This window comes from Panthera uncia (genome assembly GCF_023721935.1).
Source record: "Panthera uncia isolate 11264 chromosome A1 unlocalized genomic scaffold, Puncia_PCG_1.0 HiC_scaffold_16, whole genome shotgun sequence".
Classification (NCBI taxonomy): domain Eukaryota; kingdom Metazoa; phylum Chordata; class Mammalia; order Carnivora; family Felidae; genus Panthera; species Panthera uncia.
In genome coordinates this window covers 5,790,165-5,816,818 of record NW_026057576.1, presented here as the reverse complement: position 1 = coordinate 5,816,818, position 26,654 = coordinate 5,790,165, and the positions used below count along the sequence as shown (strand labels likewise).

Here is a 26,654-nt window from a genome sequence, read left to right as displayed (position 1 = left end):
CCTCCCCCCTACTTGAAAGAGAGGTCTAAATACAGCGTAATGTTCCACAGAACATTATATATTTCTCTACCAGCTTTTTAAAAAAAATTTATGTTTATTTATTTTTGAGAGTGAGAGAGACAGCACAAGTTGGGGAGGGACAGAGAGAGAGGGAGACACAGAATCCAAAGCAGGCTTCAGGCTTTGAGCTGTCAGCACAGAGCCCGATGCCAGGCTTGGACCCACAGACCCCGAGATCATGACCTGAGCCAAAGTCAGATGCTTCACCGACTGAGCCACCCAGGTGCCCCGCTACCAGCTTTTTAATACTGTAGCTTTATGGCATACTTTAATGAAGCTTGGCCTCATGAACACTGGAGCTGGATAATGATCCTGTATTCTCAGAAAAGGAATTCGTAGATCTTCACTCTAGTTCTCTGACCTTTCATACGACCATATGAAAATCCTTTGGAGTTTTGGATTTTTCTGTTTCATACTAAATGAACAATGAATTAAAATGGTGGTGGTGGTGATGATGATGATGATGATGATGATGAAGAACCCATGAATCCACCAGCCGTGACATCTTTTGGGTAAGAGAAGTAGTGAACAATGACAGATCAGATAAAATTCACAGTAGTAAACCATTTTTTACAGCCCTCACTTTTACTAGCATGATCTCCAGCTCTTCTCAAACAAGGTTTTTGCTTCTTTCTATGAAACTCCTTGGAGTATCTCACATATGCTTGCAAACAAGTTTTCTCAGTTCCCACCCACTGTGTAAAGCTACAATGTCAGTAAGGATGTGACATTGTAGAGGTCATATCTTAGACCTGTCAACTTTGGAGCTGCCTCCAAGAAACAACTTTCTCTATGAGAGTACACTTTGACATTTGGAATATTTTCCGTGGTATTTGTAGACATTAAGTGAGCAGGGCTTGGTTCACTCAAATTGTCTCAATCATGTTACATCTTTAAACTGCCAAACCTCTGTACAAATAAGGAAAGAAACCGAGTCCTAGGTGGTTGCCCCAGCAAGATTACACTTTTCCCCACAGGAATGGGAACCACTGGTCTTTGCTACTCATTGTGCCCAAGTTCCCTGGCGTGATAGACGTAGTAACAGAAGGGAGTGATCAGAGTTTTCCAGAACTTTGCAGAGAACCAAGAAAGAATAAGACACCAATGTTATACTGCTATGACTGCTATGTCAGATGCTAGCACTACACTACCTTTTTGTTCTCATTTTAGACCCTGCTCACTTATATTGGGATTTGGAATTTCAAGTGAGCATACCCCTTAGGGACCCAACAGAATTTAAAAACAGGAAACACTGAGAGCAAGATTATCATCACAGGATACAAAACAATGCCAGAAACACTTCCAGCAATCATTCAGAAGGTCTTCAGACCTATGACTGACGTTAATCTGTAGCCAAACAAACGTCCGAATCCCTCTGAATCTTAAAGGCAAACATGCCTAAAATAAATATACAAACTTAATCATTTGGCAACAAAGCATTCTAAGAAGAAAGCCAAACTGAAGGAGAGACCTCAAATGTTAATTACAAAATGCATCACTTTCCCAACAATGGAGAAGTTGTCATCAGATAACTCAGTCCAATGAACGTCTTTTTTTTAAGTTATTTATTTATTTATTTTGAGAGAGAGAGAGAGAGAGAGAGAGAGAGAGCGCGCTGGGGAATGAGAGCCGGGGAGAGAGGCGCAGAGAGAGGCGCAGAGAGAGAGAATCCCGAGCAGGCTCTGCACTGTTGGTGTTGAGCCCGATGTGGGGCTTGAACTCATGAACCTTGAGATCATGACCTGAGCAGAGATCAAGAGTTGTGTGCTCGACCGACTGAGCCACCCCAGTGTCCCACCTTCATGTTATTTCTGAAGAGACCATCTGTTGGCTCGAGTTAACCTTCCTTTTGGGCATTACAGAGTCAGAATTCCCCATTCCAATGTGCCACTGATTATGTGAGAAAATATCTTTGGACTGGGGAGTCCAACTTTCCAAGTGCCTTGCTTATCCTCTATGTCTGACTTTTGGTTCTGTCTTGCTTTACAGAATCTTCGCAGGTAGTATGAGGAGATGCCAGAGGTGTGCTATTCCACTGCCACTGAATTCCTAGTCTTCTCTGTGCCTTTAAGAAGACTTCTATTTAACCACTAGAATAAAACATCCAGATTACACCCTATCTTCAGCCATATGCCCAGACTAAAAGGCTTATCTGCCCCAATTCTCCCTCTCATCTGGCTCCATGGTGTCAGTAGGAATCTACAGAATGTCCCCTGCCTAGTCTTTGCTTATTAAAATCTTGGAAGGTCATCTTGGAAGGCTCTACTTTTTTCCAGGAAGCCATCTTTGATTACTCTAATTGAAACTGTTCTGCTTCACTTACAACTATTTCTCCCTCAGGGCTAGAGTGAGACCTTCAGAGGACTGTGTCTCTGTAAAGCTTTTGGTGTTCTTCCATTATTAAACATGTAAACAATTCTAAAATATAAAATACATGTATAAAGGTCTAACCAGTTTTACCTGCCCCACCATAATTGCTAGACAGTTTTTTGTTGTTGTTGTTGTTGTTGTTGGCTTAAAACAATAACCCTTTTATTTGCTTACAATTCCACATATAATGGTTTGGGCAGGGCTTGGCTGGGCAGTTTTTCCTGATCATCCATACAACATTGGCTGGGATCATTCATTCTACAGCATTCAGCTCGTGGCTGCGCTGGGGTCGTAGGTGCAACAAGGTTTCATGTCTGGCTCGTCAGCTTACATCCACGTAGCCTCTCTTTTCACATAGCTAGTTTGGGCTTCCTTATGGCACAATGGTCTCTGGGTTGTCTTATGAGACAACTGGCTTTGAAGAGGGTGTGTTCGAAGTGATAAAGCCAGAAGTTGCAGGTCTCTGAAGGCCCAGCCTTGGAAGACACATAGCATGACTTCCACCTCATTCCATTGGTCAGAACAAGCCATAAGACCAGTCTAAATCAAAATGACTGGGAAGAGACTCTAGCTCTTGATGGGGTGGTCTCAGGTCACATTAGGAAAAGGGATGGGCGATGTCATTGGGGCCATCTTTGGAAGCACGATTAATCACAGTTATGGCTTGATGGATCAGGTGGTGACAGCCGATCTTTCCACCATGAAGTTCCCATCACACTTTCATCTAATGGTTTCCTTCATTGATGACCTGTGCTTGAGTGAGATCATTCATTACATGTTGTAAAAAGCCGACATTCTAATTAAGTTTAATATTTTCCACATTTTGTGTAAAACATTTTCTTTAATCAACTAGGGCTGCTGCATTTGTACACAAAAACTAGAATAAATGTTTGATTCTTTTTTTTTTTTAGTTGCCTGCTTTCAGACAAAGGACTTGATATCTCAGTACCTGGAATGGTTACTAACGAATTGTTTTGTATGGCTGTGGACATTGTTTTTTGTTGTTGTTTTTAGCCGCTTACTGTTAGGATCACTGAGAGTTTACATTTTTCATATTTCATGTTACTTAATTAGCCATATTAAAACTTTTTTTAATGAACACAATATTATTTATTTTTAAAAAATTTTTTATTTATTTATTTTTTAATTTACATCCAAGTTAGTTAGCATATAGTACAGTAATGATTTCAGGGGCAGATTCCAGTGATTCAGCCCCTATGTATAACACCCAGTGCTCATCTCAACAAGTGTCTTCCTTAATGCCCCTTACCCATTTAGCCCATCCCCCCACGCACAACCCCTCCAGCAATCCTCAGTTTGTTCTCTGTATTTAAGAGTCTCTTATGTTTTGCCCCCCTCCTTGTTTTTATATTCTTTTTGCTTCCCTTCCCTTATGTTCATCCGTTTTGCATCTTAGATTCTACATGAGTGACATCATACATTTGTCTTTCTCTAACAAATTTTGCTAATGGAAAATTACTCATTATTTTATATGACGACTAATTTTATATTAGAGGATGTTAATTAATATCCTCTAATTCCATCCACATAGTTGCAAATGGTAAGATTTCATGCTTTTTGATTGCCGAGTAATACTTCATTATATATATGCCACATCTTCTTTATCCATTCATCTGTCGATGGACATTTGGGCTCTTTCCCTATTTCAGCTGTTGTCGATAGTGCTGCTATCAACATTGGGGTGCATGTGACCCTATGAATCAGCGCACCTGTATCCCTTGGATAAATACCTAGTGGTGCAATCGCTGGGTCATAAGGTAGTCCTATTTTTAACTTTCTGAAGGACCTCCATACTGTTTTCCAGAGTGGCTACACCAGTTTGCATTCCCACCAGCAGTGCAAAAGAGATCCTCTTTCTCCACATCCTTGCCAACATCTGTTGTTGCCGGAGTTGTTAATTTTAGCCATTCTGACTGGAATGAGGTCGTATCTCACTGTGGTTTTAATTTGTATTTCCCTGATGATGAATAATGTTGAGCATTTCTTCATGTGTCTGTTAGCCATCTGGACGTCTTCTTTGGAAAAGTGTCTATTCGTGTCTTTTGCCCATTTCTTCATTGTATTATTTGTTTTTGGGGTGTTGAGCTTGAAAAGTTCTTTATAGATTTTGGATACCAACCCTTTATCTGATATGTCATTTGCAAATATCTTCTCCCATTCCATCGGTTGCTTTTTAGTTTTGCTGATTGTTTCTTTTGCTGTGCAGAAGCTTCTTATTTTGATGATGTCCCAAAGTTCATTTTTGCTTTCGTTTCCTTTGCCTCCAGAGACGTGTTGAGTAAGAAGTTGCTGTGGCCAAGGTCAAAGAGGTTTTTGCCAGCTTTCTCCCCTAGGATTTTGATAACTTCCTGTCTTACATTTAGGTCTTTCATCCATTTTGAGTTTATTTTTGAGTATGGTGTTAAGAAAGTGGTCCAGGTTCATTTTTATGCCTGTCACTGTCCAGTTTTCCCAGCACCATTTGCTGAACAGACTGTTTTTATTCCATTGGGTATTCTTTCCTACTCTTTGTCAAAGATTAGTTGACCATACATTTGTGGGTCTATTTCTGAGTTCTCTATTCTGTTTCATTGATCTGCCTGTCCGTTTTTGTGCCAGTACCATACTGTCTTGATGATTACAGCTTTGTAATACAGCTTGAAGTCTGGGATTGTGACGCCTCCTGCTTTGGTTTTCTTTTTCAGGATTGCTTTGGCTATTTGGGGTCTTTTCTAGTTTTGTACAAATTTTAGGATTGTTCTAGCTCTGTGAAGAATGCTGGTGCTATTTTGATAGGGATTGCATTGATACGTAGATTGCTTTGAGCAGTATTGGCATTTTAACAATATTTGTTCTTCCAATCCATCAGCATGGAATATTTTCCTTTTTGTGTGGTGTCTTCTTCAATTTCTTTCATAAGCTTTCTATAGTTTTCAGTGTATAGATTTTTCACCTCTTTGGTTAGGTTTATTCCTAGGTATTTTATGTTTTTTGGTGCAATTGTAAATGGGGTCAATTCCTTGATTCTCTGTTGCTTCATTGTTGGTGTATAGGAATGCAACCTATTTCTGTGCATTGATTTTATATCCTATGACTTTGCTGAAATCATGGATCAGTTCTAGCAGTTTTTTTGGTGGAATCTTTTGGGTTTTCCATATAGAGTATCAGGTCGGCTAAACAGATGATGTTTTTTAATATATATCAAATTCTTTCAAAAATTATTTTGATACCCTTGGGTGGTATTCAAGGTGATGCTAAGGCTGTCTATTGGATTATCCATCTGTTTCCTTTACTAGAAGAAATGCATTATGTGATTGGAGACTTTGGCTGGCTGATTAATCACTAGTGCCTAGTGCCTAGAATAGCACCCACATACAATAGGTATTCAGTTTGTTCAACTAATGAATAAAAGGCAAAACTTCTGGCTGTCTTCTGTTATTTTAAGAACTTCATATGGTGGATTGTATAAGTGGGGATACTGGTTTAGGTTTTCTCCTGTGCTTCTTAAGACAACTATGCATGGGAACTACAAGGACTGAACATAAGAATATTCTGACATTTAGGGTTGGTCAACGTTATTACCCTTTGCAGCCTGGTGAAGTAATAACCTACCCATCTGTGGAAGTATTCAGATTAGAGGAGCATCCATCAGGGAATTCCTTCTTATAGAAAAGAATTAGAAGTGATGACTGTGGTAAGTAGAATAATGACCCCCAACAATGTCTATGTCCTAATTCATAGAACCTTTGAGTGTTATCTTACATGGCAGAAGGCATTTTATACATGTGAAGAAGGTAAGGACCTTAAAATGGGGAGGTTATTCTGAATTATAGAGGGAACAATCTAATCACATGTCCTTAAAACCAGACAATGTTTCCTGGCTGACGTCACAGTCAAAGGATGATGTGAATAACAGGCAGAGAGGCACAACATTCCTGGCTTTGAAGAAAGAGGAAGGGGGCTATAAAGCAAGGAATACCTTCTAAAAGGTAGAAGAGGCAAGAAAAGAGCACCCTGCCTCCATACATAGCCTCCAAAAAGGAACGCATCCCTGCTATCACTTTGACTTTTATGACTTGTGTTGAGTTTTTGACTTCTGTTGGAATTCTAATGTACAGAACTGGAAAATAATAAATTTGTGTGTTTTAATCCATTAAATTTGTTGGAAAACTAATACAACAACCTTTAAGGTTATTTTCTAGATCTAAGGTTATACTAAATTGTTGGAGGAGGGACTGGATTAGAACCACGAAAACAATTCCAAAGATGAGGGTTATTAAACACGGAGGTGGTTTATGGAGTAGACTGTGAAATCCCTATCTCCAGTGAGTTGAAAGATCAGAATGGGTCAACATGATCTGTCTAGAACTCAGCCTAAATTTCCATTACCCAAGAGTTCTGGGGGATAGGCTAGGTGAATTCCTATTCCCTGCAGCCTATAAAAGGGCCCAGAAGTGAAAAGAGGCAGGGTTTCTATAAGATTGGGGCAACTGCATTCATCCATCCATCCATCCATTCATTCAAATTGCCTTTAAATGGAATTTCCCTTCTGCATACTTTGGATTTTAGGTGAAAATGTCCAAACTGAAGCAATTAAAAATCTCTTTCCTATTTGGAATGAAATGTAAAATTTCACATGAATATATACATAAATAACACAGCGATTGATTTTATGCCTAAATGAGCCTGCCATTTGAGTGACTGAGCAAAGCTGTTCATTTGCATCCAAGGGTCTGTTACAATAGGAACCATTTTGATTATATCTTAAATTTAAGAAAACTCCCTCTTACCTCAGGGGAGTGCAAGCCTTTGTCTGCAAATCAGTTTTCACACAACCAGAACCCTCTTCAGGAATCTGTTCTGACTTGCCAACTAAGGCCCCCACAGAGAGGGAGAGAATAGCTACAGATTTCACTTAAAATTTGCCCACGTCTACACTTTTGTGTGTCACTGGCCTCTAGCTTCAAGGAAGTCAGTGAATGTGCCTAAGCAGTGCCTGTAAGGTCCTGCTCTTTCTTCTTCTTCTTCTTCTTCTTCTTCTTCTTCTTCTTCTTCTTCTGGTTACATTTGTTTTGGAAAGTGAAATGTAAATTCAGCTGGACTGCTGCTAATTCCAGGAGGAGCTGGTACTCAATCATATATGATGTGAGGGTTCTCTCTGAAATGATCAGTAGCATTTTGACTAGACTCATGGTCTCAAGGGTCAGCCTCTCTTCCCATGTGGCACAGTTACGTTGTCTATGTCTGTTTGAGGGGAGGTGGAGAGGGAGTGGAGGGAGTGGGTAGCTCCCTCCTTTGCCTCCTTTGCACCATTAGCATTTCTCACCTGTCCTTGCGTACCAGTTGAGTGGTATAGAATCTAGCTTTGCAGCAATGAGGCCACTTCACCTTGGAGCTGCTGCACCTATGCTTGAAAATCTGTCGCCAGGAGCCATCATTAGGATGAGCTGGAGGGTGGTCTTCAAATGAACAGTTACCCTCCCTAGAATTCCTGGACCTTGGACGTTAACCCCATTTCATCCAGAGGAAACTGAAGATCAGAGAACTATAGAGTCTTGTTTTAGGTCACCTTCTGACTTCTGGTCGTGTCCTTTATGCTTCGGAGCACTGTGATCCAACCTGGTTTCAAACAGGGCTGAGGCTAAACATCTCAGAAAGAGATCTAGTATCTTGGTTGAGAGTACAACCTCTGGAGTCCAGGAACACTGGGTGTGAATCCTGTCACCTACTGGCAATGTGTCTTTTGGTAGGCAACTAAACCATGAATTTCCCCACCAGGTCAGAATTTGGTCTAATCCCTGGTAACCCCAAGAAGGACTGGGGTAATTTTTATTTTGTAACCAGCCGATTCGATGGGAGCAGGAAACGGTGACTGGCTGTGGTTCCGAGGAGTCAGAAATTAACTGAGATCCAGAATATTAAGAGGCTCGATATTTCTTGTTCACCAGACAGAGTTCGCGGCCTGACATTCCTACCAGCTACACCGGACACCCCAAGAACTCTCATACTCCACTATCCCCGAGACTATTAGACCCGTATGACCACCAAACAACCACCTTTCTGAGCCGGCTTAAGTTTCGAGATCTTTTTTCCGTCGTGTTGTTTCTTGCCAGGTTTCCAGTCCGAAGGCTGGGATCCCCCGCGTTGCAGCCAGGGCCAGAGGTGCCCATGGTGCAGCACAAGCTGTCCTCAGGCCCGTGGCTCGGCGGGCTGCAGAGACAGCACGCACCCCGAACCTCAGACCCGGCGAAGCTCTGGAGAAGTCGGCGGCGCGAAGGTCCGGTCGGCGGTGGGCGGGTGAGAAAAAAAGGCGCAGGGGACAGAAACCTGACGCTTCCGCCCTCTTCTGCGGTTTGCAAGCGGTGATCCGAGGACGGAGCGTCAGCACACCCTGAGCGCGGCTCACATTTGGGAGCATAGGGCTAAGACACGCGCGACCGTCGGTGTCGCCCGGCCGAGCGGACAACGGCGGCCCAGGAGGCCCACCTCCAAAGCTCCGGCAGTTCAGGGTCTAGCCCTTGACGGGTGTGCGCGTGCGCGCCTTTGCGTGAGCGTGTGCGCGTGCGCGCGCGCGGCCTCCTAGCCGAGGCTCAAAGGCCGCCGAGCCGCGGGTGCGTCGGTGGCGGGCGCGGCCCCGAGTCCGGCTGGAGCGCGCGCTGGGCGCAGTCCCCCGAGCCGGCCGTGTGGTGCGACGCCAGGTTGCGGACCCGGCCGCCCGCGACATCCCTGTCCCGCCCTTCGTCTGAACTAGCGCACCGGGGCCCCCTGCGAGCCCTCTGCAGAGAAACGCGGGCGCGAGAGAGGTAGTGGCTGGGCGCTCTGGGGACACGGCAGCGCCGGCTGGGTCACTTCAAGTCCGGTGACTGGCTGACGACCTGGCCTCCTGGCACCCACTTCCTCTGTGAGCGGGGCGAGTGCCAGCACTTCTCTCACGGGGTTGTTTGTGGCCGGGGCTGGGGGAAGAGCGAGAAGCAGAGAGGTTGGCTTTCCGCATCACCGGCCACTGGGGAAAGCGAGCCCTGCGTTCGTTCCGTGGCAGCTTGTGTTGTCGGTGCTTGTGTTCCCGCTTTATCTCCCTATTTGGAGGGTCAGCTTCTCGAAGGCTGTACAGGGGACAGCTTTACTTTCCCAGAGGCCCTTTACGAGATTTGCTCTGGTTTTTTTGTTTGTTTGTTTGTTTTTTTTGTTTGTTTTTTTTTAAGCTACGCATTGCAAAAACATTTCTTCTTAAGGCTGTATATTCCCTATAATGTATTCTTTCCACTAATTACCGTGCTAGAGGAAACGAAGGCAGTCAATGGTGTATGTACGAGAAGACTCATCGGGCACGTATTAAATGGTTGCACAGGGGCAACTCACCAGACACCCAGCACTCTTGCATGAAGAACCGTAGGAGCAAAAGTTCAACTCTTTTAGGGATCATGCTTGAGTCTTCAGGTGTTTCCGGTTAAATCTTGGGAAAGAATGTAGATTTGTGATTAGGCGGGCCCATTTTACATCTTAGAAGCAAGACTGATGGATTACTTAGATGCTGCGTTTTGGGAAGTACAAGCCCATTGTGGTAGGCTGAAACATGCACCCCACTCCCTAAGATAGCCACATCCTAATGCCTGGAACCTGTGAATGTTAGTTACCTCATTTAGAAAAGAGTTCACAGCTGTGATTAAAAAAAACAAAAAGGCTCTTGAGATGGGAGAGGTTGTCCTGGATCAGATGCGTGGGCCCTAAATACAATCACAGGTGTCCTTTAAGAGGGAGGCAGAGGGAGATTGGACACAGGAAAAAGAGAAGAAGGCCATGTGAAGACAAAAGCAGAGATTGGAGTGGTATGGCCACAAGCCAAGGAGTGTCAGCAATCAGAAGCTGGAAGGGACAAGGACCAGATTCTTCCTTAGAGCCTCCAGAGGGAGCAAGGTGCTGTGTGGACACCTTGATTTTTGGTTCACTACAACTAATTTTGCATTTCTGGCCTCGAGAGCTGTGGGAGAATACATTTCTGGTGTTTTAAGCTACCAGGTTCGTGATAATTTGTTACTGCAGCCACAGGAAACTGATACTTAGCATTGATTCAGAGAACTAATAAATCTCTGAACCCATACAACCTGGAGTTCATGGATACTGGTTTTGTCCTATCTTCCCTCTGTGTAATTCTCGACTTTGTGTTTGATGATACAGAGAATGAGTTAGTGACCTTGAGTAGGGTGGCTCCAGCCTATCTATCCAGGTTTTGCCGGGAACCAAAATCAGTTTGGTGTTGTTTGTCAGGGATCGGAATATAAACAGATAATGTGCCTATCAAGGTCACAAGGTCAACATTAGCCTATCAGTGTCAGTGTTGGCTCCAGGATGTTAAAGTTAACTGCTCGCTCTGGCTCTCCATGCACTGTGAGAATTGGATAAGCTTCATAATCTGTGTGTGGTTATAAGGCGAGCCAAGTGAAAAGAAACAAAAGGAAAAAAACTTGGCTGTATATGTTTAGCATCGTGAGCAAATTTGTGTTGTACTGGGTTTAGAAATCATAACGTATAAAAAAACCCATGAAGTCAAGACTGATTCAGGAGCCTGGCTCCAATTCTAGTGCTCCCTTTTTAGGCAATTTACTTAACCTTTCTGGAGAAATGAAATGAGATGTAATAACAATAAATATTATTTAATCAATGTATATGTATCAGAAACTGGGCTGAATGCTATACATATTCAATCTTAATATTTGTAACAACCCATAGCAATAGCTTTTCTTCAGCATATAGATGAGGAAATTGGGTTTCAGAAAAAAATTAAGAAAACTTGCCCAAAGCTGCAAAATCAGTGGCTGGGCTGGGATTTGGACTCAGGGATGTGTTATTTCCAAGTACATACTGTTAATCACTATTGAGTAGTTCTTACATGTAGTCAGTGGAAAGGTGCATCATTATACATCATAGAGTCTTTATTGATGTCATTATGATTTTAATTTCAGACCATCAAATGTCAACACAATCTCTAGATTCTTCTTCCTAGATTCAGTGTTGGAGGTCCTTACTCTGGCCCCAGTAAACCAGTGAGGAGGATTTCTGGGGGTAAGGGCTTTGATAATGTATTTATTTTGGGAAAACCAGCTCAGATCCTACTCTATCAATAAAGATTTCTCTACCCACTACTTACAGTGGTGAACCGTCGAGACCTAAAGATTGCTATAGCCACAGGTTTGGATACCAAGGACGTTTCATTCGCTAATGATTATCCTAAACAGTTTATAATTTCTTATTTATTTTCTCATTTAACGCAAGTTACCCAGGAGTGCATTTTTAAAGTTTCTGAACATTTGAATTTAATTTTTTTAACATGTTTATTTATATTTGAGAGAGAGACAGACAGAGTGTGAGTGGCGGAGGGACAGAGAGAGACGGAGATGCAGAATCCGAAGCAGGCTCCAAGCTCTGAGCCATCAGCACAGAGCCCGATGTGGGGCTCAAACCCATGAGCTGTGAGATCATGACCTGAGCTGAAGTTGGACGCTCAACCGACTGAGCCACCCAGGCGCCCCTGAATTTATTTTAAGCTGCAAATCTTAACAGAGCTCCAAATATGGATTTTTTTTTTCAAAGTATTGCAGATTCAACTGCTGAACCATTGGGTAACACCTTACAAAGCGTGAGTGAGGGGTGGGGATAAGGAGACAGTGATGGAGTGAGGAACAGCTACTATAACAGTGTGTTTGTTCTCAGGGTCACTACTGTGGTCAGTGGGAACTCCATTCCACCGGGAATGTTCCGCATGTCTTCTTGAACTACTTGTTTGAAGGATAGAAGTCTGCTTTCTGCCAGTGGTAAAGGTTTGCCCTTAGAGGGGGCATGGTGACAGGGTCTGGGGAGCAGAGGAAACAGCAATTCTCCCATGTTTCTAGGTAGAGTTTGAACAGACCGGTGGCCTTCCACTTCAGCTTCTGAGAAGGCTCTGAGGCGGAACATGTACAAGTACGTTCCCATTTTTAACAAGTGTTGAACACCTGCCAGTTTTCAGGCACACTGCCTGGCATTGGAGATAGAATGTTGAATTAGACACGGTTCTTGTCCTTATGGGAATTACGGTCTGTGAGGTATCACATGCCACAGTTTATAGGCAAGGAGGTGAATAGAGTGTGTACGGACCCGAAAGTTGTTCAATGTGTAATCTAATTGGAACATGGAGGGTGAGAGGCAAGATCAGGTAAGTAACCAGGGGTCAGGTCATAGAACACTCTTGTTAAGGAGCTTGGACTCCATTTTGAGGGCAGTAGTGTTTTTGTTGTTGTTGTTTGTTTATTTTTTTTAACTTTTTTTAAACATTTATTTATTATTGAGAGACAGAGAGAGACAGAGCACGAGCAGGGGAGGGACAGAGAGAGAGGGAGACACAGAATCTGAAGCAGGCTCCAGGCTCCGGGCTGTCAGCACAGAACCCGACACGGGGCTCGAACCCACAAACCGCAAGATCATGACCTGGGCCAAAGTCGGACGCTCAACCGGCTGAGCCGCCCAGGTGCCCCAAGGGCAGTAGTGTTTTTAAGCAGAGTAGCATCGTATTTGTATTTTGGAAAGAAAGAAGCATTGTAGTATAGAGCATAACTAGAGGTAGGAGGGTCTTGCAACAGTGCAGGAGAGGAACAAGTGGCTTACAGTAGCCTGTTGGCAATGGCTAATGGGAAGGTATTTAAGAGGAAATTGTTTATAAGTTAGATGTGTGGAGAGTAAGAGAGTAAGCTGAAGGATGTTCGGTTTCTGGCAGCAGGGTAGATTGTAGAAACCATTTCTCGACTTAATAGAAAATGTAAGCTGGAAGAGATTTAGGGTGATTTGACTTTGGGCTTCTCTCATGGTTATGATGATCACCTGGGTGTTGAAGAATGGATGGGCTCTAGCAGTAGGAGGGCTTCAAATGAGAAAGAAAGGGAACCAGGACAGAGTTATGCTGACCATTGATATTTAGGAGATGGGCAGAGGAAGAGGATGCTGCCAAGAAGCGACATGGGTTCTAAGAAAGTTCTATCGGAGCTTCTGACAAGTAGGACATTGGTGATCTTTGCAAGCGGTTTCTGTGGAGTCATGGCAGACAAATTTCATTAAGTTGAATGGTTCATGGGAGTTGATGAAGTAAGGTTGGCCGGTATAGACATTGCTTCCAGGACGTTTGTCTTCATATCAGTTCCTTAGAGCTGTTGTGTCCTGAAGTTTTGTGTCAGTTTCTTGGAGCACAACAAACCAGATGGCTTCAAACAACAGAAATGTGTTCTCACAGCTCTGGAGGATGCAAGTCCGAGATCAAGGTGTCCATAGACCTGGGCTCCATCTGAGATTCTGAATAGAGTCCTGTCCTGCCTCTTCCTGGTTTCTGGCAGTGGCTGTCATTTCTTGGTGTTCCCTTGCTGGTAGATATGTCACTTCAGTCTTTCTGTCCATCATCACATGGCATTCTCTTTGTGTTTCTGACTTTATATGGCATTTCCCCTCTTTTTTTTAATTAATTTTTTTTAACGTTTATTTATTTTTGAGACAGAGAGAGACAGAACATGAATGGGGGAGGGTCAGAGAGAGAGGGAGACACAGAATCGGAAGCAGGCTCCAGGCTCTGAGCTGTCAGCACAGAGCCCGACGCGGGGCTCGAACTCACGGACCGTGAGATCATGACCTGAGCCGAAGTCGGACGCTTAACCGACCAAGCCACCCAGGCGCCCCGGCATTTCCCCTCTTATATGGATACCAGTTCTGTTGGGTTAGGATCCACCTAATGACATCATCTTAACTTGATTACATCTGCAAAGACCCTATGTCCACACTAGGCCATGCTCTCAGATACCAGGCATAGGCCACCAACATATCTTTTTGAAGGACATAGTTCAATCCATAGCAGTCTTTATTTTTTAAATTTTTTTTTCAACGTTTTTTATTTATTTTTGGGACAGAGAGAGACAGAGCATGAACGGGGGAGGGGCAGAGAGAGAGGGAGACACAGAATCGGAAACAGGCTCCAGGCTCCGAGCCATCAGCCCAGAGCCTGACGCGGGACTCGAACTCACGGACCGCGAGATCGTGACCTGGCTGAAGTCGGACGCTTAACCGACTGCGCCACCCAGGCGCCCCTCATAGCAGTCTTTAAAGGGGAGGCTGGAAAGAGCATGCTTAAAGTAAAAGTACAGACTAGAGAATACTAGGAAGTGAACTGAAGGCAAATTTCCCTACATAACAATGGCCAGTCCTCACCAGAAAGGTAGAACTTCAGTTCAGAGTTTACCAGCCCATTCGTCTGTCTTCATTCTCCTTCATTATTCGCATCAGGTCTCACAACCCAGGTGACCCCCATTGCCCTTAAGTGGTTTCACCTTCTCTTGGTCAGATCTTTCTCCAAGTTTCACTTCTAAAGAGTTGACATGGACCACTTTGTGTCCTAAGACTGACAGTTAGGTTCGTCCAGTGCAAGTATACTGCTGGTTTTCCCTGGAAGGCGAGCGCGCTGTGTTCCTACCTTTTTGTGGTCAAACACGTAGACACTAACCCTTGAGCCTCATGAGTTTTAAATAAGTGTGAGAGCATCCTAGGAAAGCTAGCATTTTTGTTGTTTTCCATGCAGAGTTTCAAACTGGAAATTGCCTTGCATCTTGCTGTGACTTGGAAGTGAACGCTTCTGTACAGGGAGGTCACTGCAAAAGCGAAGGGACGGTAGAGTGTTTTCTGGCCCACCCTCTCTGATTCCCTTGTGGCACCCTCTTCTGGTTCTCCCACCCTCCCCAGTTTTCTTCACTTTCATGGTTTGCAAAGAAAGTACATTTGTAAGTAATTTTTTGAGATGCCAGGAGCTGTGATGGTAACCAGGGCACCAAAGATGAGTAAGCCAAGCTTTATCTTAGGGAGGAAAATGTGATAAGTCCTTAGGATATCCTACACTTACCCACCAGGTACCTTGGAGAAGAGATGGTGACAATGCCTGGGGACCCAGAGGCTGGAGGTGGAAGCTCCCTATTCTTTGTGTCAGGGATTCTCTTAAAATGCCCCTGATTCAGAAAATGAGCACCTTGATTGGTACTAAGCTCCTTGGCTGCTAAAGCCTCAGAGACACCTGACCCCTTGACAATTGTTATGGGTTGAATTATGTCCTTCTTCCCCCCCCCCCCATTTGTATAATGAAGTCCCAATCCCTAGTACCTCAGAATGTGTCTATAATTGGAAATAGGGCCTTTCAAGAAGTAATTATGTTAAAATGAGGCCTTTAGAGTGGGCCTTACTCCACTGTGACTGGTATCCTTTGTCAGAAGAGATTAGAATCCACAGAGAGCCACCAGCATGTGTGTCCACAGAGGAAAAACCACGTGAGAACACAGCAAGAAGGTGGCCGTCTGCAAGGCAAGGAGAGAGGTCTCAGGAGAAACCACCTTGGACTCCTAGCCTCCAGGACTGTGAGAAAATAAGATTTATATCATGTAGTCATGTAGTCTGTGGCATTTTGTTGGGGCGGTCCTACCGAACTAATATGAGAGTGGGCATCAAGTCTCCCGGTGGACAGTCTAGGAGGACGGCCTGCCTCGCAGTCAGTTTCTCTCCACTGTAACCCATCACGTGGTCGTGGCATCCTATTGAGAGCTGATGAGGGGCTCCAAGCTGGGTGTGGTGTGGAGGAGCATATGGGGTCGAGTCGCTTTATCTCTCCCTCAGTGTGTTCAAGAGGTTGCCTTCCGCCACCTGGGCTTACATTACACTTCGTCCAGTTACAGGATTTGCTATAAGTGATGTTCCACTTGAAAAATACAGACTTAGGGGATGGAAGCTGACTGTTTCAAAGTGCTGATTTCCAAGCGCAGTGAACTCATGAGACGTTCCCCTTCAGGTTCATCCAGGGAAGCAAACCTTCCACATTTGAGACGAGGATAGTGACTCAGAAGCAAGCTGTCATGGCACATGAAGGGCTGACATCACTTCATCAACTGATACTCTGATAACTTAAATGTGGTGGTAGGAAGAGATTAAAACCATATATTCACATGTATGTAATTCCCCTGGGAATGATGAGGCACAGGAAGGGAAGGACGAAAAATAAACCACTTTGCGTGTGTGTGAAAGAGCCGTATATTTGTTCTGTCCATCAGGGGCAGACGGCCTTACAGAGGAATCCATCCTTTGTTTGCTCTTGCCTTCTCGTGAGCCATACAAGGTACTTATCAATAAGAGGTGTGCTTATTTGTTCATTAACTGAGCAAACTCATACTGCACTCCTTCTTGCTAGATCCAAACACAAAGTATGAGACAGTCTCAGCCCTGGGGGAAGTCAGTGTCTGGCCTGGTGATCAGACACGTGTACCGAGAAATCATAACCAGCTGGCAGTGCTGACGTAGAGGTAGGGGCAGAGTGGAGAGGGCCACAGCGAACAGCGGGAAGATCAGGGAAGGCTGCAGAGAAGAGGGGACATCCGAGCGAGGGTTTGCCAAGGGAGGGCAGTATTAGGTGGTCTGTACCTGTGGAGGAGTCAGGTGTGAAGGGGCTCCATGTGCTGTGCTGGTCCAGAGAAGGGATCAGGGCCCATGACTTGAGGATCAAAGACAGGACCCAAGTACCCTCCTCTCCAGGAGATAAGTATTCTCATCAGTGATGCTATAGTGTGTCTTGATCCTCACATGAAAGGATGGAGGGACAGGACAGAAGACCAGCTAAGGGGCCAGTTGGTGAAGGGTCGGATGTATTCTGTTAAAGACTCTGTTCTTGATCCCGTAGGCCATGGGGAGCCAGAGAATTTTGACTTGAGAGGCGGAATGTACAAACATGATGGCCAGACCTAATTTAACAGTAGAACCCTGACCACTATCTGCAGCAACTAGCCCAGGAAGCCAGCCCAATATCTACAAGTCATACTTGTAGGAAGGCAGACCAGTAACAGCCCCGGAAGCCAAACAAGAACCACTGTATCCGTTGGCCCCCGGATGACCAGGCTTTGATTCATAACTGAGAGCTGCAATTTTTGTGTCCGCTTCCACTTTAGGACCAACTGGGGAAAAGCCAAATGTGCATGCCTAACAATTGCATGGGATGCCTACTTTTTGGAAGCCCGCCTACACATCCCCATGTCAACAGCCTTGAGTTGGGGCACACCTAGAGCCATCCCTCTCCTCCACTGTGAAAATTTATCACTTTTCTGCCTGCTTTTCAGCCCTGCCAAAGTGCGAGTGATGGTGGGTGTCTGCCTTGCTAGAGCAAGCTCAGAAGAAATGGACTTTGCCTGTTCTCATTTGGTTGGTCTTCATTTATTTCCACAGAATCCAGGGAAGACAACTCGGACAGTATAGGGAGAATTGACTAGAAGTTGAAGAGACAGTTGGCTCCTGTAGTTACCTTGGCCATGGGCAGGTCACTTCTGCTGAACTAGTGACTGTCTCTTGCTTTTTTTTTTTTTCCCCATTTTGCTTTTCCTGGCTGGTCCAGAGAAGGGATCAGGGCCCATGACTTGAGGATCAAAGACAGGACCCAAGTACCCTCCTCTCCAGGAGATAAGTATTCTCATCAGTGATGCTATAGGTCAGGGCTAAGGAGAGAGACTTCCAGGCTAGCCTTATGTGAAGCTATGGCTTGGGGACCCTTTGCTCATACACTTGAGCAATGATGTCTGATATTGAATTCCAAGTTGCTTCCTGCTCTGTTCTAATTTAGTACTAAGACTTTAGCAAAGTCTATACTACAAGGTAACCTGGTATCACCTGTTTTTTGTGGAGTGGTGGGAGATGCCTGTTCCACTTTAGGAGGTGATAACAGCTGTCCAGCATGAAGGAGAAGCCCCTCAGCACTTGGCCACCCCATAGCCCAGAGGACTCAGGATATACTTATGATTTGCTCATTCTCTTTCTTCTGTTATTTTAGTCATGTAATCTTATGAACAGCAGAAAACCTCAGTGTTCTTATAATCATTGATTTTGACTATTTCAGCAATCACTTTAAAAAAAAAATTGATTTGAGGCAGGGGAGCAGAGAAGGGCAGAGGGAGAGAGAAAGAATCTCAAGTAGGCTCCATGCCCAATGTGGAACCCTGACAGGGGGCCTGATTCCATGACCCTGGGATCATGACCTGAGCCGAAATCAGGAGTCAGATGCTCAACCCACTGAGCCACCCAGGCGCCCCATATTTCAGTAATCAGTTTTGTTTATATCAACTCACATAAAGTGTGAGGTGTTGTTTTTTTTTTTGCATATTAGAAATTCTCATTATCTGAACAGCTTAATGAGTATGCCCGTACATTTTTACCTATATGTTATATTTCCATAGTGAAATGTAAGTTGGATGCGTTAATGTGTTTATTTCAAGATTTTGGGTCTTTTGGTGGGTACCTATATGTTATATTTCCATAGTGAAATGTAAGTTGGATGTGTTAATGTGTTTATTTCAAGATTTTGGGTCTTTTTGTGGGTAGCGTCCTAGAAATATCACAGCTTGGAGGATCATGAGTTGAGCAGCCACGATTTCATGTTTGTATGTGTTACGTATGCTCATGAGCATTATCTAGTCATGTGATTGGAGGTGGGAGCTGGCTTGGAAAAGAACAAAAGGTTTGCAGAGTCCACGTTGTCTGCTGGTGAGTGGCATGGGGCTGCTGGAAGTGGCCTGGGAAAGCTTTCCTTGCGTCCGTCGTGGGGCTCTCCACTGAAGCTGTCCTGTAGATCACTCTATGATCGTGTCTAAAGCAACGGATCACATATAAATGGTGCTCAAAATACATGGTGATTGAACGAGAGCTTATAGCTTCCCTGTGGTCTGCTCTGGTTTCTTCCTTAGGAAACCGGGTAATTCCAGAGCCTCCCAAACAGTATGTTATAAGATATGTAATATAGGATACATGCCTATGGGAATATCATAATGGAAAAGCATAATACAGAGAAAAATCAAAAGAAGTTATGGAAGTGATGTGTTTTGTAAGTTTTCTGTGTGTACTTAAGCATCTTGCATCCTGTAAAAATGTCACAAAATATCAGTGTAGAATTTCAGATTCACACATATTTAATTAAAAAGTAGTTCACTTGCACTTACAACTTTGCCCGAAATGTAATTTAGAATTACTCTGCTGAATACCAGGACAGCCCAACTTAGAAAAACGTGATAGTATATTTGTTCAACAGAGAAATTTTATTTTTTTTTTCAGCATTTCTTTGAACTGTCCTTTCATATTATATAGTGTTTAACCTTATTCAGGAGAATGGACTGTTTCTTTTAAGGTCAGCTCACTCACGAATTCCTGTGGGATACTTATTATATATGCCCTATGAATAGTTTTATGTATGTATGTATGTATGTATGTATGTATGTTTTTGAGAGAGAGTAGAGTGAAAGAGAATCTTAAGCAGGCTCCATGCTCACTACAGAGCCTGATTCAGGGCTTGATCTCATGACTGGGAGATCATGACCTGAACCGAAATCAAGAGTTGGACGCTTAATCAACTGAGCCACCCAGGTACCCCTGGTTTTCACATTTAAAGAAACATTTAATCTAACTGAAGTCTCAACAGTGTTTCTGCTCATGTAAAGTAAGTGCTTTGTTTTTTAAGGATCTCAGGTGCTCAGAATGGAGTCATCCATTGATCATATTCCTTATTAGTAATACGAAATCATTGGCCCAGAAAGGCTACATCTTTGTTCTTTCATTTTACCTTAGCGATTTTTCTCTATCTGCCTGCCAGCATTTCCATACTCCTCACTCCCTCATGTATTTAATGTTTTCCCCCGCCCTAGTCGTCCCTCTTTTGAATATATTTCCTTGAAAAGCATATAATACTTATTTTGTATAAGTTTTACAATTTTATGTAAAGGATATTGTGCTATAAATCTCATTTGGCTAACTGATAAACTATTAGGTTTTCAGGACCTATTCATGTTACTTTATATAACATGCTTCTGACTGGTGCATATTACTTTATTGCATTCACATACCATAGCTTATTTTTTTCCTCTACTCACACTTAGGTTATTCCCAACTGTTCCTGCCTCTATGAACTTGTATGTCTTGTATGTGTCTTCTTATGAATTTTCCCTGTAGTGTGTTTGTGTGTGTGTGTGTGTGTGTGTGTGTGTGTGTGTGTGTGTGTTTGGTATATTGATCCTAGAGTAGATGGCAGAGGTTTGGGCTTATGTATTTAGTTTCAGTAAGCAGTGCTGGATTGTTTTAAGGAATGTTTGTACCAGTGCAATTTCTAATATGGTAAATATCAGTAGATATATGCCACATATATGAAAACTCCTTGGGTTCTTTGCTATTTTTTGAGTCTGAAGGGTTCCTGAGACTCTAAAGTTTGAGAGCCGATGACTTACTCTATGATGCTATTGGCAGAAATCATCAGTTATCAAATCTACATTAGGTTCACATTGTTTCCAGTGAGGTATGGTCTTATCCTCATGTGTTCACCTGTTAGTAAGGCACATTACATACTTTTTTTTCACCATTCGGAGGAAAAGCGAATGAGCTCTGAAGCTTGGAAAGTCTCTCTTATCCTTCTTCTAGGCTGAGTTGAAGCCTGGGAGGTACTTCAGAGGGCAAGGAAAGCACACTTGGTGAGCGTGGAAGGACAGGGAATGTGGGCAGCCCCATCTCAGAAGTGCAGTGCGGAGGGCGGTGCTGAGCCCTCAACTGTCAGAACTCCCAGAGGCAAGCTGGGAAGGCTTCGGCTCACTCCAGGCCAAGCCCAGCGGCCACTGTCCCCGATTAGAGCTGTTTGGGCTGGGGGAAGACATTCAGGATATTAACCCTAAAAAGGTCAGTTTTCCAGTCAAAAGTGGAGTCCGTAGCCTGACTGGTGAGTAACTAGGAAGTCCTTTGTTTCACTGTGTTGTCCGTTTAAGCAGCAGCTGGACAACTGTTCCAGTAACTGAACTTGGGTCCATTCTCAAATGTCCCAGGCTCACCCAGGGAGTCCGTCCTTCTCTTCATCGCAGATTCTTGCCCTTGAAATTTTGTAGGACAGGTGTGAGAGGCTGGGATCAGTGTCCTCGACCCTAAGTGGCCAGAGAAAGATAAAGTGAGATGATAGATTCCTATGTAATTTACCTACTGCTTAAAAATATCCCAGTAATTTGGACTGTCACTGGTGGATGCCACTGCAGTCAGTCTGTGTGATGTGTGTCTGTGCACGTGTATAAAATTCAACAAACACACAGACTGTCACCACAACCTCTAACATTTTATTTTTTATGTTTTTAATTTTTTATTTAATTTCTTTTTTTTTTTTTAGAAATAAATAATTGAACATAAAACAAAGCAAAAATCACCTTTAACCATTACCTCTAGGCTCAGTCCTCCTGTTTTCCTCCCATGGCCCCTGCTGCAGGTAATTACTATTCTGAATATGTTATGTGTGGTTTTAGTCATATAAAGGTACATTTACAGGGGCACCTGGATGGCTCATTTGGTTAAGCGTCCAACTCGATTTCAGCTCAGGTCATGAGCTCACGGGATTGAGCCCCATGTCAGACTGTGTGCACCAACAGTGCAGAGCCTGCTTGGGATATATTCTCTCTCTCTCTCTCTCTCTCTCTCTCAATAAATAAATAAATATTTTGAAAAATAAAAACACATTTACATACATATATTTACAAATATATATTTACAAAGTATAGATCCATAAGCAAGACACAATATTGTAGTTATATTTCTTAAAAGTTTACATAAATGATTTAGTAATGTATATATCATTTTCACATCACTCTTAGATTTTTGAGCTCTACCTAGTATATCAATCATCTGTCATCTATTGGTAGCACTCTTTTCAATGTCTCCACAATATTTCATCATATGATTAAGATGGGTTTTACTTAACTCTTTATTCATAAGCATTGAGATTTTTCCATATTTTTTTCACTGTTACAAATGGTGCTGAAATACACATCCTTGTTCACATCTTCTTATATACACATATGAGTTATTTTTTAAAAGTTATATTTAGAAATGGGAATACAGTGGTGCCCTCTTAACTGTGGTTTTGCTTTCCATGGTTTCAGTCATCCGTGGTCGACCACAGTCCAGAAGCAGAGGACCCTCCTCTGACGCACGGTCAGAAGGTCACTAGTAGCCTGACATTAGGTCATGATGCCCACATCATTCATCTTGCTTTGTCTCATCATGTGGGCATTTTAACATCTCACATCATCACAAGAAGAAGGCCAGTACAGTACTTTCAGATATTTTGAGAGAGAGAGAGAGAGGGAGACCACATCCACATAACTTGTGTTACAGTATGTTGGTCTAATTGGTCTATTTTGTCATGATTGCTGTTAATCTCTTACCCTGCCTAACTTACAAATTAAACTTCTATAGGTGTGTATGCATAGCAAATAACATCGTTGTTATAAGACTTGGTACTCTCTGTGGTTTCAAGCATCCACTGGGGGTCTTGGAACCCATCGCCCCTGGATGTGGGGCGACTACTGTACTGGATTGTGGGACACCTGCAGTCTTCACTTACTCTCTAAAATGCTTTTATTAATTTATACTCCCACCTGTCCCCTCCGGGTTTCTAATGCCCCATGCCCTCACCCACCCTTGTCATGCTCTTTGGTATTTAGCTTTAGCCTGATTGAATTTGAGCTATCTTCATATATTTATTTTGCTTTTATCTTTCTCTAAATTAATTGCCAATTCATACATTTTCCTTATGTTTTTATATATTTTTTTTATTGATTTGTGGGAATCATTTAAAACATCTGGGTAGAAAACCTGTGTCAGTTATATGCATTAAAATATACTCTAGTGGTATGTGGTTTGTTTTTAAAATTTTTTAATGTTTTATTATTTTTTCTTTTTTAAAAAATATATATTTTTTATTATTTTTAAATGTTTATTTATTCTGAGCCCAAGGTGGGGCTTAATTCCATGAACCTGGAGATCTTGACCTGAGCTGAAATCAAAAGTCAGACGTTTAACCAACAAAGCCACCCAGGTGCCTGTTTTACTATTTTAATGCACAAAATATTCTTTGTTTTCATGAAGTCAGATTAATTAGTATTTTCCTTTATGGTCTGTGCTTTTGAACGTTTTTGAAGTAATCTTTCCCATACCCTGATCTCATACAGATTTCATTCTTCCTTTTAAATATTTGAAATTTTGCTTTTCATACTTAGACAATTTAGCCTATCTGAAATGTATTTTTGTAAGTGATGGAAATTAGAGACATAATTTCCTCCCATACTGTTAACCAATTAGTCCAGTACAATTTACAGAATGGCCTTTCTTTTCCTGAAGACTTAATAATGCCACTCATTATTCTCCAGTATAGATGATCACTTTTCCTGGCTTATTCTGTTCCTAGTCACTGTTTAATTATAATAGTTTTATAATATCTATCGCCTATTATTTTATTATGGTTAAAGACACAGAAAATCTACCATTCAAACCACTTTTTGTTTTGTGTTTTTTCTTTTCAAATTTTTACTTAAATTCTGGTTAGTTAACATACAGTGCAGTATTGGTTTCAGGAGTAGAATTCAGTGATTCATCACTTACATACAAAACCTAGTGCTCATTGTAACATGTGCCCTCCTTAATGCCCATCACTCATCTAGCTCATCCCACACCCACTTCCCTCTATCAACCCTTAGTTTATTTTCTATCTTTAAAAGTCTCTTACATCAAATAACTTTTAAGTTTACAATTCAGTAGCGTTAAATGCATTCACAAAATCATGCAACTATCACCACTGTGTATTTGAGGAACTTTTTCATCATCCCAGACAGAAGCCCCATACCCATTAAACAATAACTCTCCTTTTCCCTTTCCCCCAGTCCCCAGTAACCTCCAGTCTAGTTTTTGCTGTCTCAATGGATTTGACTACTCTAGGTACCTCATATAAGTGGAATCATAGTATTTGTCCTTTTGTGTTCGCCTTGTTTCACTTAGCATAATATTTACAAGTTTCATCCATGTAGGATGTATCAGAATTTCATTCTTTTTAAAGGCTGAGTAATATTCCATTATATGTGCATACCACATTTTGTTTATCAGGTCATTTGTTGACGGACATTTGGATTGTTTCCACCTTTGGGCCATTGTGAATAATACTGCTGTGAACACTGGTGTGCAAGTTTCTGTTTGAGTCCCTACTTAAACATTTTTTTTTTTAAATCTTTATTCACTTTTGAGAGACAGAGACAGAGCATGAGCAGGGCAGGGGCAGAGAGAGAGGGGGGAAACAGAATCTGAAGCAGGCTCCAGGCTCTTAACTGTCAGCACAGAGCCCGACACGGGGCTTGAATCCACGAACCGTGAGATCATGACTTGAGCTGAAGTCGGATGCTCAACCGACTGAGCCACCCAGGCACCCTTTGAGTCCCTACTTTTAATTCTTTTGGGTATATATCTAAAAGTGGAATTCCCAGATCCTATGGTAATTCTAAATTTAAGTGTTTTTTTTTTTTTAAATTGAGATATAGGTGACCTATAACGTTAGTTTCAGGTGTACAACATAATGATTCAATATTTGTATATATTGTGATCACCCACAAATCTAGTTAGCATCTGTCTTCATGCATAGTTATAAATTTTTTTTCTTGTCATGAGAACTTTTTTTTTAACTTTTTTTTTTTTTTTTAACATTTATTTATTGTTGAGAGACAGAGACAGACCGAGCATGAGCAGAGGAGTGGCAGAGAGAGAGGGAGACACAGAATCCAAAGCAGGCTCCAGACTCTGAGCTGTCAGCATAGAGCCCGATGCGGGGCTTGAACCTACGAACCGTGAGATCATGACCTGAGCCGAGTCAGACGCTTAACCAACTGAGCGACCCAGGCACTCAGTCTTGTCATGAGAACTTTCAAGATTTGCTCTTAGCAGCTTTCAAATATGCAATACAGTATTATTAACTATAGTCACCATGTTGCTTGTTACATCCCCAGGATTTACTTATTTTGTAACCAGAAGTTTGTACCTTTTGACCTTCTTTAAAAATTTGCCCATCTCCCATCGCCACCTCTGGCCATCATCAATGTTCTTATTGAACAAGCTTGTTTGTTTGTTTTTGTTTTTGATTCCCACATGTAAGTGAGATCATACGGTATTTGTCTTTCTCTGTCTTAATTCAGTTAGCGTACTGCCCTCAAGTCCATCCATGTCATTGCCAATGGCAAGACTTTCCTCTTTGTTATGGCTGAATGATGTTTAATTGTGTATATATACACCACATTTTCTTTATTATTCATTCACCAGTGGACTCTTAGGTTGTTTCCATATATTGCCTATTGTGAATAATGCTGCATTGAACATGGGTGTGCAGACATCTTTTAAAGTTAGTGTCTTTATTTCCTGCTTGGTAGATAGACCCTCAGGTGGCAGTTTTTAATGTATACAAATATGTGTAGTCCTTCAGGACCGTGAGTGTAAGCTCCCCCGGCCACCAGACTCAGGCAATCTAGAAGCGTCCCCTGGGTAGCAGCTGCAAAGATAGTGCCACCGTCTGAGGTCTCTGGAGAGGATTCCAGTTAGCCCTTAGACATGTGCTTAATTAGAAGGCTGTCCCCCAGGCTGCAGCTATAAAGCTAACAGGCCTGTTTCACAGACTGTTGCCACTCTGCCCTGCCCTGGGGATGGTCGTTGGTTAAGAACTCTTTCTCTGTTGGTTATAGCCTTATGGGACCCACAAGCATGAGTCCTGCTGGTCTCCGGAGCCAGGCAACCTAGAGTGTCCCCTGGGAAGCAGTCACAAAAATTGAAGTGCCAGGCGAGGGTACCAGCTCCTTTCTGGCAGATACTGGCAACCCGGAGTGAGGCAGAGGGAGAGCACACAGACAGCATCCACCAGCTTCTGTATCTGCAGAGTACTTCATCAGGCCCCTTGTGTGCCAAACCAGTAGCTTGCCCTCAGGCTGAAGCTCCAGGACCGGCAGATGGGCCTTTTCCGCAGAACGACCGGGCATGTGTTTCCATGTGCTGCCTGTGACACGCCCTGAGAGTGGTGCTGGCCGAGAACCAGCTCTCTCTGATCGTTACAGTCCCATCCCATGAGACCCAGGAATGCAACCCCCACTGGCCACCAGAGCCAGGAAGTCAAGCAGCATCCGCTGAGTGGCAGTCACAAAAACTGGGGCACCGATGTACAAACTGGGGTCCCAGCTGTGTGTAAAAGCTCCCCTCTGGGAAATATTGGTGCTCTGAGGGTGGCAGAGTACAAACACAGAACCCACCCTCCACGGTCTCTGGAGAGGATGACTGAGTCTTTAGATATGTGTTGGATTAGAACCCTGCCACTCAGATCACTC

The 26,654-nt window shown here is 43.0% G+C and overlaps 2 protein-coding genes across 5 annotated transcripts in view; both read left to right on the top strand.

The window, feature by feature from the left end:
• RNF6 (ring finger protein 6) overlaps positions 1–2,375 on the top strand; it is a 33,137-nt gene extending 30,762 nt beyond the window's left edge. The window contains exon 7 of the mRNA XM_049646751.1: positions 2,050–2,375. Coding sequence (XP_049502708.1) covers positions 2,050–2,113 — 64 coding nt within the window. The 3' untranslated portion in view covers positions 2,114–2,375. The remainder of the gene's footprint in view (positions 1–2,049) is intronic.
• Positions 2,376–8,951: 6,576 nt separating this feature from the next.
• The window catches only part of LOC125933671 (phospholipid-transporting ATPase IB-like), a 222,555-nt gene continuing 204,852 nt past the window's right edge, over positions 8,952–26,654 (top strand). Inside the window, exon 1 of one of the 4 annotated variants that reach the window (XM_049646742.1) lies at positions 8,952–9,233. The gene's annotated coding sequence lies outside the window, so the exon portion shown is untranslated. Of the gene's footprint in view, positions 9,234–20,942; positions 21,166–26,654 lie in introns of those variants that run through there. The other 3 variants (XM_049646740.1, XM_049646743.1, XM_049646741.1) reach the window with 3 other exon arrangements.